At 45.7% G+C, this 19,468-nt stretch overlaps 1 protein-coding gene across 8 annotated transcripts in view; it reads left to right on the top strand.

The window, feature by feature from the left end:
- The first annotated feature begins 237 nt into the window (after window positions 1-237).
- med25 (mediator complex subunit 25) overlaps window positions 238-19,468 on the top strand; it is a 29,131-nt gene continuing 9,900 nt past the window's right edge. For 5 of the 8 annotated variants that reach the window (XM_035398544.1, XM_035398543.1, XM_035398541.1 and 2 more), the window contains exons 1-14: window positions 238-459; window positions 2,921-3,072; window positions 3,778-3,823; window positions 5,246-5,370; window positions 6,869-6,967; window positions 7,316-7,436; window positions 7,882-8,041; window positions 9,016-9,149; window positions 9,600-9,675; window positions 10,157-10,416; window positions 14,240-14,341; window positions 16,074-16,159; window positions 17,495-17,552; window positions 18,027-18,134. In XM_035398544.1, coding sequence (XP_035254435.1) covers window positions 2,927-3,072; window positions 3,778-3,823; window positions 5,246-5,370; window positions 6,869-6,967; window positions 7,316-7,436; window positions 7,882-8,041; window positions 9,016-9,149; window positions 9,600-9,675; window positions 10,157-10,416; window positions 14,240-14,341; window positions 16,074-16,159; window positions 17,495-17,552; window positions 18,027-18,134 — 1,521 coding nt within the window. In that variant the 5' untranslated portion in view covers window positions 238-459; window positions 2,921-2,926. The remainder of the gene's footprint in view (window positions 460-2,920; window positions 3,073-3,777; window positions 3,824-5,245; window positions 5,371-6,868; window positions 6,968-7,315; window positions 7,437-7,881; window positions 8,042-9,015; window positions 9,150-9,599; window positions 9,676-10,156; window positions 10,417-14,239; window positions 14,342-16,073; window positions 16,160-17,494; window positions 17,553-18,026; window positions 18,135-19,468) is intronic. The other 3 variants (XM_035398542.1, XM_035398538.1, XM_035398539.1) reach the window with 2 other exon arrangements.

The following is a 19,468-nucleotide window of genomic DNA, read 5'->3' as shown; positions in this document are numbered from 1 at the left end:
GCATTTTTTCATTTACATCGCTAACAATTCATAAATAATAATTAGTATCACAGAGATTTTGAAAGTCATACTTCTGCTCATGCAAAATAAGTCATGTACAATAATACAGTATGCATTTCTACATTTTCTATGGGTACCAGTGCTTTCAATACAAGAAGCATGCAAATAATATTCGTGAGTATTGATCGCGTCACAGATAAAATCAGTTGCTCCATTCTCAACTGACAAGCCTTTGTTTTCTTAGCTGATCGGAACCGACCAGAGCTGTCGATTGCCGAGCGGTAGACGGGGGCTGGCGTTAAAGACGGCCTTTATTATTTCACATAATAAACTAAAACCGAAAGCTGTCTAGGAAAGGATTCATCGAATAGTTTTCCAACAGAAATAATAAGCCTTAAAAGTTGACGATACAAATATAATATTTGGTTATTTTATCCGCTATAATTTTAATACTGCCGGGTAAGTAGCCTCCTATTTAGCCGTATGGGTTTGTACTGCAACATTGCTGTCTAATGTTTGCTATTCTATTACAGGAAGTTTTAAACTTTGGGACTAGCCATGTCGTTATAATTAATCTGCCAACAAATCGGTTATTACGTGAAAAAAAACGCAACATATAGTTCCCTAGCTATCTGATTTTTGATTGCTAGTCAGCTAAAGTTAGCTAGCAAGTCAGTTAAACATAAGTATCGCTAACGACGTTAATAAACATGCTGCTGCTAGCAGCTGTCCAGTACATCTTTATTAACGTAGAGTTAAGTAGCTTTACGTTAGTTACTAATACACGAAATAGTTCTACTTTGCGGGTTGGACTGCAGTTTACGAGTTGAGAACAACATTGTCGCTTGTTGCTAGCGTTAACAGGCGTGCGCACGCTAGCGGGCTATATTCGACAGTCTGAATTCCCGGAAACAGCTTTACTATAAACGTTTTACTCACTTTTTCATGCAGGTGGAATAGTCTAACTAACATTTGTAGCTTGTGCCAATATTAATTATAACTTTATCAAACTATTGGGCTTAGGTGAAACAAGAACGAGATTGATGGGGAGCGTTATTTTCTTTTCTGCAAGGCGGATGTATTGCATATCCGAATCCACTTGTATAATATTAGGATTGCCAAAAAACTACCAGGACAAATAAAGGTGATGTAATCGTGTAATAAAGTGTTCACTTAGAATGGACACAGCATCGTAACCGAATGGCCGAATCCATGCCGTGTGCTCTTCGTCAGAAACGTTTCTGGTTATCCAGCTCTAACAGGGAGCTACACAGCATAGGAAATGCACTGAATTCAAGTTCTGAATTCACCCAGTTATTCCTGAAAATACGACTGAGAGCGAGGGTCATCATCAACTATTCCAACTAGCTAACTTCATCTGTGTCATCAGGGTTTCCCAACTTTTAAAATTTCAATAGGCCATTAATATAATTATAATCTAAATATAACCGCTATGTGGCTGACGGCCCCCACCACAACATTGTTCATGCTACACAGCTATGTTTTTAGCTAAAGACCGATTTCCAGCATCAGTCCCAGTGTTAAATATGGAAATACAGTTTTTTTAAATGGAGGAAGTGTATGGTCCAAAAAACTTTAACGAGCAAAACAGAAGACTTGAACAAACACATTAGAAAATAATGCACAGTTGCACAGTAGACACGTATAAGTAGTCTATTGCTGATTATCGCTGAATTAAAATGCTGTTAAAACAATTGAAAGTGTTCTGTAGTGCTGCAGCAGCAAGAATAGATATTATGGTTGATGTTGACATATCCCATTTCCCTTCTGCTGCGTTTTGAGCTTCCCCTACTTTCTAAACAGTTTCTGGAATTATAATATTTTAAAGTCACTGTGCTTCATTATTCAGTCTGTTTAGTAGCGGTTCACTGGGCACTACATAGAGCAGTGGTTCTCAACAGGGGGGCCGGGGCCCAAAAGGGGGCCCTAGGGAGCTGCCAGGGGGGCCCTGAGATGATAGAACATTCTTGAAAGCTTCAATCTCAAAACATCAAGACATGAGTAATTATTCAGCTAATCAAATAATACAAAGCAAGAAATTAATAGTATATAAAATATGACCTTTTTACTTTCTGTGGATGTCAGACTCATTTGTTTGCTATGAATGGGGAAAAGGAAAAAGAAGATTTTTGCTTTGTAAATATTTGAGGATTACAAAAATGCCAAATGTTTGTGTGTGTACAGATGGAGTTGCGATGATGACAGGCAGAGAGTGGGGGGGGGGGGGGGGTGGTGGTGGTGGTCCTGGAATATTTCCATGGACACGGGGGGCCTGGGGGCAAAAAGATTGAGAACCACTGACATAGAGGATGCTTATAGACATTTGCGTAATGCCTGATATTTCCATTCAAAGCATTGGTGGGCACTGGAAAATATTTAGGTATTTATTTTTGTTTCTATATTTATGTACATATTTACATACGAGTCTAGTGCAGTAGTGCTCAAACTCTCAGGGCTGTGTAGCTATGGCGTGTGTCTCACCCGCCCATAATATTTTGGATGGTGACCAACCACCGCAATTTTGGGTCCATCAGTGTAGTTAAGCTTTCTCTATGGCTTCCTGCTGCTTTCCATCCACGTCTTGGAGCACTAACAGTCTGATATAATATGCGGTTAGTTCGGGGATGTGGGTTGTGTATTTTGGCAGTGCAGGAGTGCGGTCTAGGCGGCTTCACGTCGGCAGGTACAGCCGGCCTTCCATGTCAGTATTGATTCCCCGTGTTAATTGATTCACTCACATTTAATTAGCGGCGTTGTACTGGAATAATTAACGTCGTATTCTCTTGTGCAGTGTGTATGCAGTTGTTTACCGGGACAAACAACCCCACGAGTCTGTCTTTCACATAAATGTAAACCTTTCGATAAGCTGGCTGACAATTCAAATTTTTTTTCTTTCTAGTTCTCCATGGTGGTGGGTGTGACATCGATGGACCCGCCCAATAAACCTGCAGCCAATCAGGTGGCAGACGTTGTATTTGTCATTGAAGGAACTGCAAATCTCGGCCCTTATTTTGAATCTTTGCGGAAACATTATATTCTGCCTGCCATTGAGTAAGTATGCCAAAATATTAATGTACTTATAGTTTTTATCATTGATATATAAATAACCTCAGCACATTTTCTGACTTTTTTATTTGAATAACTTTGTGCATTTGGGGATTGAACAGTTTTGTTTTTGTAAGTACTGTTTGCAGGGTATCCCATAGGATAGACGGGGGGAAATAAAACCTTTAAATAATTTCCCTTTCCCGTTAAATAATTTATTTTGGTGCTCCACAAAAAAGACAAATGTAAAAAAAGAAAAGAATTGTGCACATTTTGGTGTGTTTTGTTATTACATTTGGAGTTTTATTTCCTATTATTCAGAATAATAGAAACAAATGATAGAAAGCGCATAATTATACATTTGCAATGCGTAGCACTTCTTAAATATGGAGTGTGAAATGATTCGAAAATGCCCGCAAAAGCCAATGAATGATTTATTCAGCCGAAACCGAAAGAACATCAGAGGCGGGATTAGCTCCCCGTTGTCCGTTTCTGTGCGCGTATCGATTTCCTGTTTCACTCGGCCCCGCGGTGGATCGAGGGCACTGCGTTTTGCACGCCTGCTTGAAATTTTATTTAACACAGAATAAAATCGCGGCGCCATCTTTTTAAATTAAAGCGCAGCTTCTGTTAGGTATGGCCCCTTATTGGTGGGATACGCTGACTGGGTGGTAATGTGTGTAAAGGCATATACTCTTTTTTTTGTCACAGGTACTTTAATGGCGGACCTCCTGCTGAAACAGACTTCGGGGGAGATGTGAGTTCCCTTGTCATGTTTTTTTTTAAAAAGCTGACAGGTCATTCAGATTTACGAAAATAATTTCTTAGTAAAGTAGTCAGCCTCGTGTGGGCGTTTGACTTGTTAATGAAATATACATATTATTGTGATATTTCATCCGGTTTTGAAGCAGTGGCATTTAAATTGCACACACATACCTGTGTGTGTGTTTGTGTGTCATTATCATAGACCGTAGAAAAAAAATTTGAACAAAGTGACTGTAATGTCACCCATTGACTTTCCATGGGCTTGTACTAAGCGGTTTTAAACCGCGAAAGTCCTGCTGTGTTGTACAAACTGGAGCCAGAGACTGTGCTGTAGGGTAAAGGGCGGGACCCATATATGGTCATGAAGACCGGGCTCAGTCCTTATCATCCACTAAGTGCGTGAGATACAGTGACGTGCAGCGACGCAAACTGTCTCTGATTCGTCCACAAAATATAAAAATATCGTCCAAATGACACTAATTTACTGTAACTAGTCGGCACCCAGGGAGACCTTCTACTAAGAAAAAACACCTATTGCGACTACATGTTCTTGTGGGGGAAAAAATGATTGACTTTGTGTTTTGACCGTATCGGTGCCATTGACTTGCATTGAAGCAGGTGGCTGAAAGACCTATACTGGAGCTAACCGCGCTGGCGCCAGTGAGCAACGTCTCTCAAGACGACCAGGAAGTGAGCTTCGAAAACGGAGCCCGGTTTTGGCCGTTTGGTCGTTACCATTTTGTATGGTGTTGCATGCTCATAGTCTTCAGGGTTTCCTTCAGAAAGACACTTAGTGTAGAGGGTAAGTGGTGTTGTGATGTGGCTAGCCGTGGTATTCTCACTGTATAGCCAACACCTGACCTGGTGAACACATGGTTATACAACGTCCGTTTTGTTAAATAGCGCCACCACACATTTCACTGTTTCTGTGGAGATGTGAGTCTGAGGGTTTGTTGGGTTTTCTCTGTTGTTTTCCGAGGTGCTTGTGAATTCAGCGATGCAGCAGACTCCTCCCGCTGATAATACCTGGGGAGGCCCTCGTCTTCTGCTTGTCATTAAATGACTAGCCTACTTGGGTTCAATAGCTTGTCCTCGTCGTTAGGGATTCCTATATTCGTACGTCCTACTGAACATGACACGTGCTGCCACGCATATAGCATACGTGCACTCAGTGTGAGGTTCAGGGAGTTATTGGGGGGCGACGTAGCTCAGGAGGTAAGACGGATTGTCTGGCAGTCGGAGGGTTGCCGGTTCAAACCCTGCCCTGGGCGTGTCCTTGAGCAAGACACCTAACCCCTAACTGCTCTGGCGAATGAGAGGCATCAATTGTAAAGCGCTTTGGATAAAAGCGCTATATAAATGCAGTCCATTTACCATTTATTGTGTTTTGTTTTGTTTTTTTTTGTTCGCTCAGTACGGCGGAACGCAGTACAGCTTGGTTGTGTTCAACACGGTGGACTGTGCCCCGGAATCCTACGTCCAGTGCCACGCGCCCACCAGCTCCGCATTTGAATTTGTCACGTGGATCGACAGCATCCAGTAAGTGTCTGTGGGACTGCACTTCCCAGGATGCAGTGTTGTATGAATGATGTGGGAAGGGGAAGTGCGTTGATGTCACTCAAAAACTTTGTTCTGTCTGCGTTTTCGTCTCCATTTATTTTATAAATCAATCCTGGGTCAAATACACAATCATTTTAGTATACATATTTTAAAATGCAGTCTTTAGCATGTCTGAATATTTTCAAATAAAACAAACTGTTACTTCTAATTGAAGTTATTTGGTATTTGGAAAAAGTCCAAATTTGGATATTTACTATGGTATTTGGACGTGCTCTTCAATTTTTAAGCACTTTTCGTTCTTTCTCCCTAATTTGGAATGTCTAATCATGCTCGCACTAGAGCTCATCACAACCATAGAGCGTGCACAGGAGCTGGAGAGGGTAGGAGGGGCCAGGCCATAGAGCGTACACAGGAACTGGAGAGGGTAGGAGGGGTCAGGCCTTAGAGTGTACACAGGAACTGGGGAGGGTAGGAGGGGCCAGGCCATAGAGCGTACACAGGAACTGGAGAGAGTGGAAGGGGCCAGGCCATAGAGCGTATACAGGAACTGGAGAGGGTAGGAGGGGTCAGGCCTTAGAGTGTACACAGGAACTGGAGAGGGTAGGAGGGGCCAGGCCATAGAGCGTACACAGGAACTGGAGAGGGTAGGAGGGGCCAGGCGGTGAAGCCTAGGTAGTAATGGGAAATAGACTCTACTGCGCACGTTGAAGGTAAAAGCGCTTGCTGGCCATTGAAGTTAATGTAGAAATCCAAGGTGATTTAACAACCAAAGAAGTCCTCATTAAATACTCATGTCTATGGTCACAACTTCCATTGTCAGTTCCGGAGAGCTCATGCAAGTGTGTGCTCCTCCAAAGCATGTGACACCGGCGGCCATTTTGTCTCCCCGTGCAGCTCACAAGTCAAGCTCACTCAGACACGAGTTGAGGACAGTTAATGTGCAGCCTCAATCATTTTCAATTAAAATAAAATACTTCAAGTACATACTTGGCCCAGGTCTGGTATAAGATGAGAGATGCAATTACTGAAGAGTAATTATTAATTATTATATAATTATTTATTATTGAAGAGTCTGGTGGTTGCCGCTAGAAGGCCACACTAAACTGGGCTAAACACCACGGGCGTGGGAAGCCTATTGGCCGTGATGTTCCCTTGAGTGGTTGACCTGGTAAGGTTAACATGACGCATGTTGTTAACAGGGTGGGACATCCGTCCTTTCAAGGGTGGCCATCTAGTGATAGTTGAGGCCTGCTTGTAGTAGGGGCTTCTGGGAGATGAAGTCCATATGATTTTTCAGAGTGCTCTCCAATGCAGTGCTGTGTAAGTGTCAATGGATTTTTCAGTGGTAACCCCCAGGTCTGTGTCTGTGCAGATATTTCAGTGTGTTTTCTCCCCCCTTCTCTCTCACTCTCTCTCCCTCTCCTCTCTCTATCTCTCCTTCCCTCCCCCTCTGTCTCTCTCTCTGTCTCTCTCTCAGGTTTATGGGAGGGGGGGCAGAGAGCTGTAGTCTGATTGCGGAGGGGCTCTCGGTGGCTCTGCAGCTCTTTGACGACTTCAAGAAAATGAGAGAGCAGATGTGAGACCTGCACTGCACATTGCACAGTGACACACACTGTACACTGACACACACACTGCACACTGTTCACTGTCACACTGCACACTGACACGCACACACACATACACACACATACACACACATGCACACACACAGCAGCATTACACACTGACACACACACACACACTGCACACTGAGACACATACACACACACCAGAGCATTGCACACTTTCAGACGTCCTCATATCTCACCGTTTTCACTGAGACCAGTGCACCACTGTGGTGCAGGAGGGCCGCACTGTGTGATAGCTCTCTCTCTCTCTCTCTCTCCCTCCCTTCCTCCCTCCCTCCCTCCCCCCCCCCCCTCAGAGGGCAGACTCACAAGGTGTGTGTGCTGCTGTGCAACTCCCCTCCGTACCTGCTGCCTGCTGTGGAGAGCGTCAGCTACACCGGCTGTACAGCCGACAGCCTCGTACAGATCATCCGAGATGTGAGTGTTCGACTACAACTCCCAGAATCCCGCAGTATCGCAGCAACTCTGGCCTCAGGGAAATGTAGTCTCTGCATATGGAAGGGATTCCAGTGTAGGCACAGTCATTCTGTTTCACTGTTTAGGAGTGCTTGCCTTACAGTGTGCACAAAGCAGTATGCATAATAAAGGCATAGATCAAAAAAAAGTAATAAAGACAATTATAAATGTAGACATAGTTTTGTCTCAATTGAAATGAAATCTAGAAGAAGTAAATGCTTAATATTTAAGTGCAAAATGCTGCGTGTAGGAAAGCTCTGTTATAGCTGAAACCCTTGGTATATATGCATGTGTGCACCTGGAGTTCCCATGATCCTCTTTTCAGGAGCACTGCTGTTTAGACAGGCTATGTTACTGTGAAAGCAGCAGCAGCCCTGACCTGTAGTAACCTCTTCCCTCTTCGCAGAGAGGCATCCATTTCTCGGTGGTGTCGCCGCGGAAACTGCCCGCCCTGCAGTCTCTGTTCGAGCGCGCCCTGCCCGTGGGAGCTCCGGCCGAGTCCGCGCACCCCGATTACAGCCAGGACCCCCGTCACATGGTCCTGGTCCGAGGCATCGCCCTGCCCGGTGAGCTGCTGCGGACGTGGGTTTGAGGGGCTGATGTGTCGCTCATCCTGTTAAGGCTCTGTTCTAGTGCATGGATGGGCTCTATGGTCTGGTATCTGTCAATGTTCTGTTCTAGTGCATGGATGGGCTCTATGGTCTGGTATCTGTCAATGCTCTGTTCTAGTGCATGGATGGGCTCTATGGTCTGGTATCTGTCAATGTTCTGTTCTAGTGCATGGATGGGCTCTATGGTCTGGTATCTGTCAATGCTCTGTTCTAGTGCATGGATGGGCCCCATGGTCTGGTATCTGTCAATGCTTTGTTCTAGTGCATGGATGGGCCCCATGGTCTGGTATCTGTCAATGCTCTGTTCTAGTGCATGGATGGGCCCCAAGGTCTGGTATCTGTTAAGACACTGTTCTAGTGCATGGATGGGCCCCATGGCCTTTTATCTTGTCTGCTTGACCACATCAGTCGGAGCGAGCGTTACAGCTTGAACGTGATTGGGCATTCCAAATTAGGGATGAAAATCATATTTGTTTGCTCGTCCTGTGATCTTTGTTTGATCTTTGTAGGATTTTCCTATGATCTTCATGTAATTACTGCCGTTGTTTTGCCCTGTCTGTTCCAGGATCTCGTGAGAATAGACCTTCGGCTCGGTTGAGTGTACAGTGCTGCTAGGTTTTTGTTTTGGCTGGGTAGAAAGTCAGCAAAGATCCCAGAGAGCTCAAGCTAAGCCGGGCAGTAGGGTAGCAGGGGGGATATAAAAGGCTGCGAATGCTAACGGTTTTATTGAACCCGACTGCAGACCCGGGTGGGTGAGGTGATTCAGCTCCAGCTACACCGCCGCATTGGAAAAGCAGAATAACAAATCTGTTTAGGGTCATAAAATGCATCACGCCCTCATAGTGTTCATGCAGAGGGATTCCATGTTGAAGCAGGCAGACCAATCTGCTTACTGCTTTCTTTCTCTCTCTTTCACTTTCTCTCTCCAGTTGCCCCCGGGGGAGGGTCGGGGGCAGTGCCTCTCAAACCGGTTTTACCCCCCCAGCCAATGGTCGTCGCTCAGCCTCCTCCGGGGACCGCCTCCCAGGCCCCTCCTCCAATGAGCACAGCTCCTCCGTACCAGGTACAGATAAAAAACCACCGTGCTGCTTTGCACCGAGTTACGTCATGTGACAGATCACAGAGAGGAAAACGAATGACTGCACTTAAGCTGTAATTTATGGGCTATGATGGTGCAGCGGTGTAATCTGGGTAGCATCGCGCGTCCCATCTCACAGTTCAGTCCAGAATGCTTTATTACTGTGAAACATTATTGTAAATTGCCTAGGTGTTTATGCTGCAGCAGATATATACTTAGGACAATGTGCATGTGTGTAATTGACACTCTCTCTCTCTCTCCCCCACCCTCTCTCTCTCTCTCTCTCTCACCTCTTTCTCCCTTTCTCTCTCCCTCCCTCCTCCCCCCTCTCTCTCTCTTTCTCTCTCCCCCTGTTTCTCTCTCCCACCTATTTTTTCCTCTATCTCTCCTTCCCTCTCTCTCTCTCTCCCTCCCCCCCTCTCTCTCTCTCAACAGCAGCCTCCCTCTCTTACCGCTGCTCAGGTTGCAGCTCAGTTGGCTGTGGAGGCGGCCAACAGCCAGAAAAGGAACTGTGAGTCTGTGTCTGTGGTCATGACTAACAGTAATGCTCTCTCACTGTATTCATGGTTGTGACTGTAACAGTAATTCTCTCTCACTGCATTTGTGGTCATGACTGTAACAGTAATGCTCTCTCACTGTATTACAGTGGTCATGACTGTAACAGTAATGCTCTCTTGCTGTATTAGTGGTTGTGACTGTAACAGTAATGCTCTCTCACTGTATTATAGTGGTCATGACTGTAACAGTAATTCTCTCACTATTAGCGGTCATGAGTGTAACAGTAATGCTCTCTTGCTGTATTAGTGGTTGTGACTGTAACAGTAATGCTCTCTCACTGTATTACAGTGTTCATGACTGTAACAGTAATGCTCTCTCACTGTATTAGTGTTCATGACTACAACAGCAATCTCTCACTATTAGTGGTCATGAATGTAACAGTAATGCTGAACCTCATGCCTTTTGGGTCCTCTTCCCTCCTCTCCTTCTCTCAGTTCCTGGAATGGTGAATCCCGGCCCGCCCTTCAACAGCCAATCGGTGAAGCTTGCTGTGTCCGGCCCTCCCAGCCTAGCGACGGTCACCACGGTTTCAACCCCTCACATGCCCCCGCAGCAGCCCCCTCTCCCTCAGCAGCCCCAGCAACAGCAGGGCCCGGCTCCGGGTCAGCCCACAGCCAATCAGCAGCAGCCGCAGCCCCCACAGCAGCAGCAGCTAGCCAATCAGCAGACGCCTCCGTCCTCCCAACCCGGAATGGTGAGTGGGCCTGATCGACTTTGAGACGAACGTGCTCCCAGGCACATCTAGCCCCTAGCCTAATCCTAACCCTAATCCTAATCCTAACCCTAACCGTAATCCTAACCCTAATCCTAATCCTATTCCTAATCCTAACCTGAACCCTAATCCTAATCCTAACCCTAATCCCTACCTCCAGCTACCTGAGGAGTGCGAGACACAGGATAGAATAAGCGCACATCGCCCTGGCTTTCCCGGTCTGACCACTAGAGGGCAGAGTGCGAGCCTGATACTGTTTGACTGCACAGTGCGTCTCCTCTGCTCCACCTGGGATCTCTGGCCTGCAGATCTGTCCTCCTGGGGCAGCTCACTTTAGGGGTCGACCGATACGGTTTTTTCAGGGTCGATACAGAAACCGATACAGATTCATTAGTAATCGAGAAGATCGATAACCGATATCTGGGACCGATATTAATTTGCTGCAAACGTGAACATTTTAGCGTCGAAATTCACAGTAACACAAACTCTATCGCAGAGCATCCGTTAAACAAACTTAAGTTTGATGAAACACTAAGAAAAATATTGAGCGTTTGAACATTTAGTTTTAAAAATAAAATGTGCACGGAGCTCCCAGAAGCTACAAAAAAACCCCAAAAAAAAACAAACTGAAGAGAATTTTTAAACAGCTGAAAATAAATAGCTCCCCAAAACATAAATTGAAAAAGAACGACCTCGGGGGTAGGCTTTGATGGGAGCTGAGAGGAGCGATAAGCCTGCTGTATTTCATTTGCCTCGAAGCCTGTCTTGTGTTCCTGCGCTTGCTTATGCACTTAGTTATTTTTGCAAAGCAGTTTTTTTTTCTTCAGTCTGGCACCGTCGAGATCGGTCTAAGTCGTCCGACCGTTTTTTTTCCCCGTGTATTGGTGTTTTTGTGAAATTAATGCGTAGGCTATCGTTCTGCCCGTATAAAATTCCACCGGCGACAGCCGTCATCTCCGGCGTGTGTGTGTGCGTGCGTGTGTGCGAGTGTGCGAGTGTGTGTGTGTGTGTGTGTGTGTGTGTGTGTGTGTGTGTGTGTGTGTGTGTGTGTGTGTGTGTGTGTGTGTGCGCGTGTGTGTGTGAGAGAGAGATTATGTTATTTTCATTGTGGGTTTTGTAACTTTAACGTTCTCTTTTTTGCCAACTGGGGAGGGAGTTATACAACTTTGGCATGCTCTTCTTAACTACCTTACATTACATTACAGGCATTTAGCAGATGCTCTTATCCAGAGCGACTTACACAACTTTTTATATAGCAAGAACAGGCTAATTCTCTTGGTGAAGGACAATGCTTCTGGAAGCTTCTGTGACATTCTCGCGTTTCACCCACAATCTCTAAGAAAGACATTCATTGGCTGTTTACTCGTCATTGTCCACATTTCAGCCAATCCGATAATGCTGTGGGTGGGACCAGTCTGTATGTTTCAGAGACTGGCAGCTGTGACAGAGGAAAGCATGCATCACATAAAAGGGCCTTTTTTTGTTGACTGGACTGTCAGTAAAAATTCAGATTCTATACCTGGACCCTGTACCACGAACCCCGCCCCTGATCCAATCCCAGGTGTTGACCCCAAACCCCACCCCTGATCCGATCCCAGGTGTTGACCCCAAACCCCGCCCCTGATCCAATCCCAGGTGTTGACCCCGAACCCCACCCTTGATCCAGTCCCGGGTGTTTCTCATGGGTGAAGAGGAGCGTCCAGTGCCCTCTCACAGCCTGGAAGAGCCATTTGCATTCTGCTCCAAAGGGGAAAATGGTCATCCCCGTTTGGTCTTATCCAGAATCCCACAAATCCGTAAAATGGTCTCCTTCCTGGCACATAACCTGAAGGAGGTCGCCGTGAACAGCGAACTAATAGACGATAGACGGTAGCACATCTATATTTCTGCTTAAAGTTTCGACCATTAGGACTGTTTATTTATTTATTTACTCGTTTTATACTAATGCGGTTATCTTAATTTGTTTATTTTACGCAGTCTCTGGCCTGTATTTATGGCGCTGGCTTTGTTTTTCCTACTTCGTTTTAAACACTAGCGCTGTTTGTTGCACGCTATTAACAACGTCCTCATTTGGAATTCTGATCTCTATCGCTGTGATTTCTGCTCCGTTTCTTTTTAATTCAATAAGAGGCCGCTTCGCAAAGAAGCGGCGAGCGTGAACGCTTAAGCGGGTAGCTGTATAATACGGACGGTGAAAACGACTATTATAAATGCCTCGCAGTTTTTCCACAACGACTATTATAAATGCCTCGCAGTTTTTCCACAACGACTATTATAAATGCCTCGCAGTTTTTCCACAATGACTATTATAAAGTTCTGGCTGCCGAGCCAAAAAAGGAAACAAAAATGGCTCCAAGAAGACAGGGAGGTTGGCGATAATTGCAGAGAAAGATCACTGAAAAAGAACCGCCGTTTGAATAGGGCGCTACAGCCTTTTTTTTCCCCATTTTGGCTCAGCAGCATCCAGACTCTACCTAGCCTATATTTCATAAGCGGCACAGCCCTGAATGTGCGATAGCATAACGGGCTGGCTAGGACAGGCTGTGTGGAATAAGCCCTGTCAGGTCGCGGCGTTCGGGGGGCACATCCCACTGCCGCCGGAGCTCCGGTTATTTACAGGGACATCGGTTTTAACGGCGTCCCCCCGGCGCGGGTTCACCCGTCTTCGTAACGCGCGAGCCTGTCGGCGTACGAGCCCGCGTGGAGCGTCGGCCCGTCCGCACGCCGAACAGACAGGCGGGCCGCGTCTGTCAGCGCCGGGCCTCCCTGCAGACAGCGGCTGTGTGATCTAGCCGGCCTGGAACCCCCCGTAAACCGGGAGGGACAACGGGCCTCGTTCTCAAAACGTGCGTACGATCGCAAAACCGCGCGCGAGAACGTTTTCAAGAACATTTCGGCGTTCGTTTATTCTTACCTGAATTTGTTCACGGCTGTTTCCTTGTGCTAATCATGTGAACGGGATTGCGCGTAAAATTTAGTAACAGCCAGCATTCATCATCTCATACACCTGGGATAAGCACAAAAACAGGTCTGCACAGGTGTCATGAATCTTATATTTTTTTTGTGGGAACGTTTTTAAGAACAAAAGTGAGAGTAATTTAGAAAAGTTGTGAATTAGGGCCCATGTCTGTTTAATTAATTGCTTTTAAAATTCTTGCGAAATTGCTTTTTCATGGCATTAAGGTTGTTGTGAACCTTGGTTCCTTTTGTACAGTTAGGTCTAAGATGTTCTGAAATGCCTCAATTCATACGTCATGTTTCCCTTCAAAAATATGTCATCCTTTGCTGAGGCTTGTTTTTTTTTTTAACATTAGTTAAAAAAACAAAGAATAGGTGCTTTCCCAAACTTAAAGACAGGCTAGATCAGCTAATGCTAACTAGGATTCAGAATAAACCTCCACATCTTGCGTACAGGGTGGCTGTCTGCGAAGCTCTTGTTGGCATTATCAAAGATGGCTACCTTTTCCAACGATAAGTGAATCCAGTATGCTAAATATAATAGCTCAAGTCCAGGTCATGTACTTCGAGTCCTCTGACAACGACCGGGAAAATCGTCTAGGAGGACTGCTGCACTGCAGGCATGTCCCTGGACGTCTCAGGGTGCGTGGAAGTCTTTGCCATGCGCAGGCACCTCAGTAGAAGACAGAATGTGTCTGGAATGGAGATTTTGAAAGTGACGCCACTCTAACTGTCTCGCACTCTCCCTCTTTCTCTCTCTATCTCTCTCTCACTCTCTCATTCTCCCTCTTTCTCTCTCTATCTCTCTCTCACTCTCTCATTCTCCCTCTCTCTCTCTCTCATACAGCCCGGCGTGTCCGCAGCACAGCCCAACTCTAACCCAGTCGCGCAGCAGCAGCCGGTGGCCAATAAGGTGATGGCGTGGAGCGGGGTGCTCGAGTGGCAGGAGGTGAGACCGACGGGAACTTTCCGCAGGACCCCGGCGCGCCCCGTCCGTTTTGGGGCCTCGCGCGCGGACCACCGCAAGAAAACGCCTCCGACGTGTCATCGCCGAGGATCCGTCGAAATAAATCGTCCCCGATCCCGTTTGAAGTTTGCCCCAATTATTTGGGTTGCAGAAATGCGTTTAGCCAATCCCATGCAGCTGCGTAAACTGCAGGGGGAGGACATCTTCGACCGGAACGAGAATTCAGGACCGTCTGATCATTATTAGAGGCTAATCGGGTGTTCATCGCCCGGGCGAGTTCCCGCTAGTAGCTAAATCGGATCTGCCGCTCGCCCGTGCATTCCGCAGTGGTCGTAAATCCATGTTCCCCTGTGAGTGATGTTTTTCACGGGAGTCTTACAGTAACTTTTCTGAATGGGCCTCTGAACCCCCACTCAGAGTCCTGCAAAGCGGGATGTGTAGGCTACCTCTGAGGTAGGGCTGGGCGATATCATAAATATCATATTTTTCATATTATTGACAGTATAACAGTATTTTATGGTTCTATGCCTTCGAATATAAATTAGACGGAAGTCAACTGAAATATACTGTAACTAGAAAAATAAGGATTAATCAAAATGCAGTAATAATTAATCCATTTCACTATTTTTTTTATTAGGAACACAAACACTAAACAGTATGAAAGAGTGAATAACATTGACAAATAGGACGTAAACTTTAAAAGCCCTAATGTACAACCTGCAAATGTTAGTATTCGAGTAAAATGGGAAAATCCATACTTTTCTGCCATTAAAAATGTACTTCCGGCTAGGGCTGGCCGATGAACCATGTTGACGAGTATCAAACGTTTATTTAGACACAATAACAATCATTGCCACAATATGGCAATGTATCACCTTTCTTTTATTTCTTTTTTTTTCTTTAATTGTATCTGATGCAGTAATAGACATACAAATTTCAGAGGCTATGTGAAATGATTTCGTGGGGCGGGGGGGCGGTGGGGGGGAATCAGTTACCACTCTATTGGGCATTGACACGTACAGGTACTTTCATGTCATTGACAGAAACACAACGTGATCACAGAGAAGACTTGATTGTTATTATGAGTGAAAAACAGTCGATAGGCTAATGCTCAAAAAAAAGTTCGAATGGTCAATGGTTAAAAAACATTTGATAAGCTAATGTTTAAAAAACATTTGATAGGCTAATGGTTAAACATTTGATAGGCTAATGGCTAAAAAACATTCGATAGGCTAATGGTTAAAAAACGTTCGATAGGCTAATGGTTAAAAAACGTTCGATAGGCTAATGGTTAAAAAACGTTCGATAGGCTAATGGTTAAAAAACGTTCGATAGGCTAATGGTTAAAAAATGTTCGATAGGCTAATGGTTAAAAAATGTTCGATAGGCTAATGGTTAAAAAACATTTGATAGGCTAATGGTTAAAAAACATTCGATAGGCGAATGGTTAAAAAACATTCAATAGGCTAATGGTTAAAAAACGTTAGATGTAGATCTCTCTTTGGCTATGACACTCCCCTGGCCAAAGCTGGCTTTGTTTCCATCTGGACTTATTTCCCTGTTACACATTTCTCCCCTGACTCCGTTGAACGTGATGGTTGGCTTCGTTAGTCCCGCTCTTTGTGTATGTTCATTTTCACACTTTCTCTCCTCCACCCCCCCTCCCTCCTCCCCTCTCCCAAACCCCTCCCCTCCTGCCTATCTCCTCCTTCAGAAGCCCAAGGCTACGTCAGTGGATTCCAATATAAAACTGACACGCTCCCTCCCCTGCCAAGTCTATGTCAACCAAGGAGATAATCTGTGAGTAAAAAAAAAAACTCCCATCATGCCATGGTGTTACATGTCACATTGATGGCAATGGGATTCTATCAACAAGAATTCTTAAAACAACTTTTAACAGTGCTGCTTATATAGGACATGCTAAATGAAAATAAGTTGTGCTAATTTGCTCTTGTGTGGTGTTATAATCATAATAATGTGTTATTTGGGCGTTCTAGAGGAATTTCTTTGCCTTTAAGATGAAAATAACAGGGAACTTGGAGAAGGGGAACAAGAACCAAGTAGCTAAGTTACAAAGAGAGACAAGATAGCTCACAAAAGGACTCTCATCAGAGCAAGGTCTCATGGGAGAAAGTTCAAATGTTGTTTTGGTACTGAAGGAAGGCTTTTAAACTGCTGCATGAGGTGTCTTACCAGCATTCAAAACTGAAGCAGAGCTTCAGAATTTTCTGGTCCATGTGTGACACGGTGCTGGGTATACTGCACACCTGTAATGGCTGCCCTGAATGGACTGCCTGACCTCTTCTCCTTATCAAACCTTCTCGTAACGTCTTCAGGACCCTGCACAATCACTTATATTTAAAGTGATTCCTAAGGCACTAGATAGAGATACACTTCAAAATTATAAACAGAGAGACGATAAGAATTTCATTTTGAATGTGCAAGTGTACCCAACACAGTGTGTGCAGGTACTCGCTTCTGATTGGCTGTACACTGAACGGTCGCACCGCTGACCGGTTAAAATTTAAACTACCTCCTCGCTTGTGCATGTAGCTTGTTCTCCAAAAGACCGGCAGCCAATTCTCTTGTAGTGGGCAGTATGCGTGCTTTGCGGCTTTGAGGGTTTAAAACGGGTGCTTTTGTGTTGGGATTCTTGTGGATGTGGCTGCGTATCTTTGTGCAGGAAATGGGCGCTTTTGTGTTGGGTATCTTGTGGACATGGCTGTGTTTCTTTGTGCAGGAAATGGGCGCTTTTGTGTTGGGTATCTTGTGGACGTGGCTGCGTTTCTTTGTGCAGGAAATGGGTGCTTTTGTGTTGGGTACCTTGTGGAAGTGGCTGCGTATCTTTGTGCAGGAAATGGGCACTTGTATGGGGTATCTTGTGTATGTGAGTGTATATCTTTGTGCAGGAAATGGGCGCTTTTGTGTTGGGTATCTTGCGGATGTGGCCGTGTATCTTTGTGCAGGAAATGGGCAGTTTTGTGTTGGGTATCTTGTGTATGTGAGTGTATATCTTTGTGCAGGAAATGGGCGCTTTTGTGTTGGGTATCTTATGTATGTGAGTGTATCTTTGTGCAGGAAATGGGTGCTTTTGTGTTGGGTATCTTGTGTATGTGACTGTGTATCTTTGTGCAGGAACGCTGAGCAGTGGCCACAGAAGCTCATCATGCAGCTCATCCCCCAGCAGCTACTGGTGAGCCTGGGCTTTGCGCGGCTCCCTCCTTCTCTCTCTTACTCAGCCCCTCTCTCCCTTTTTTTGTCTTCCCTATGTGACTCTTTCCCCTTCCCCCTCTCCGTCTCCCTCTCTCCCTGTGCCTGTCCTCTGCTCCTCCTGTCCCTGTCTATACACAGTACACTCCTCTCTCCCTCTCTTTCCCACGCACTGTCTTTCTCTTTTCCTCACGTATCTCTCCCCCTGTTTCCCTGGCTTTCTCCCCCCCTTCCCTCCCCTCTCTATCAATCTCCCCCTCTTTCCCTCCCACTCTCTTCCCTCTCTCACCCTAGCTCTCTGATTCTCTCCTTTTCACTCGTTCTCACGCTCTCAGTTCAGTTAAGCACATCACCTCCCTCGCCTTTTCTGTTTCTCAGTAAATAATGAAACATATATTTAAACCGATGCTTCTCTTCCCCCCCCCTCTCACTTTCTCTCTCCCCCTCTCTCTTTCAGACCACGCTCGGCCCTCTCTTCAGAAACTCCAGGATGGTGCAGTTTCACTTCACCAACAAGGACGTGGAGTCCCTAAAGGGTCTCTATCGCATCATGGCAAATGGCTTTGTGAGTGTTTCTATCGTGACAAAACAGATGCCTTTGTGAATCTCTCACAATGCGGCAAATGGCTTTGTGAGTGTCTATCGTGACATGGCAAATGGCTTTGTGAGTGTCTATCGTGACAAGGTAGATGCCGTTGTGAGTGTCTCTCACAACGTGGCAAATGGCTTTGTGAGTGTCTATCGTGACAAGGCAGATGCCTTTGTGAGTGTCTATCGTGACATGGCAAATGGCTTTGTGAGTGCCTATCGTGACAAGGCAGATGCCGTTGTGAGTGTCTCTATTGTGACATGGCAAATGGCTTTGTGAGTGTCTATCGTGACAAGGCAGATGCCTTTGTGAGTGTCTCTATTGTGACATGGCAAATGGCTTTGTGAGTGCCTATCGTGACAAGTCAGATGCCTTTGTGAGTGTCTCTCTCACAACGTGGCAAATGGATTTTTGATTATCTTTATCGCAACATGGCAAATGGCTTTGTGAGTGTCTCTATCTCTCTTCGTCCTTTTTGTCCGACCTCTAACACCTCATGTCTGTTTGTGTTGCGTCTCTTTTAATGAGCCAAGGGAGGTCTACTTTATTCGATGCACCTCCTACAAAATGTACACAATGACACTTGGCAGCGGAGTTATGTTGCATAAGTAATGTCGTTTTTAAATTAATAATGCAAGGGGGGTTCCTAGCAAGAGCAGGAGCTTAAAACAGTGATACAATAAAGACTGTGGAAATGCTGAAATTATATTTTGTCGAGCTGTTGCTCTGATTATATTCTTTCTGTGAACGTTTGATCTTAATTATTATATAGTCCGCCTCATTTTATGATGCGTATCTCAGATAGTCTTAATGCGACTTTTGGTTACATCTGTAGGGGGAAATCCTCTATCTGCTTGTCTTTTAGTTGACTCGTGCGCAGCCCCCCCCCCCCCCCCCCCCCCCCCCAGTACAGCCCCCCCCCGAGCATGAACTCATTTTTACGTGCACACGCGTAAGTCTTATTTGGAAACAAAGTCTGGCGGCCAATCCCCATCTCAGCCAGCAGGTGGCAGCACACACTGACCATTCGCAGCGCCAGAGACTAACTAAGAGGAACCTGGTAATGAATTCTGCTGAGCTGCAGCGATGCCCGTCGGCCAGCGCAGGGAGCGCCAGTCCGTGCCCGACTCCGCCTGCTTCGATAGCGACCCCCGCAAATATCCAAGGGGTTCCTTCCTTTTTTTCCCAGAAACCCTGGTCTCAGCGGGACAATATGGCACGCAGGACTGTCGCCGTGGGCTATGCCTGGCAAATTGTGGTCACTCACTCACTCATGGACATTTAGTCGGACGCATGCGCAGGTGGCGCTT

The sequence above is a fragment of the Anguilla anguilla genome, chromosome 17 (assembly GCF_013347855.1).
Source record: "Anguilla anguilla isolate fAngAng1 chromosome 17, fAngAng1.pri, whole genome shotgun sequence".
Lineage (NCBI taxonomy): Eukaryota > Metazoa > Chordata > Actinopteri > Anguilliformes > Anguillidae > Anguilla > Anguilla anguilla.
This window is presented reverse-complemented; position numbering and strand designations above follow the sequence as displayed.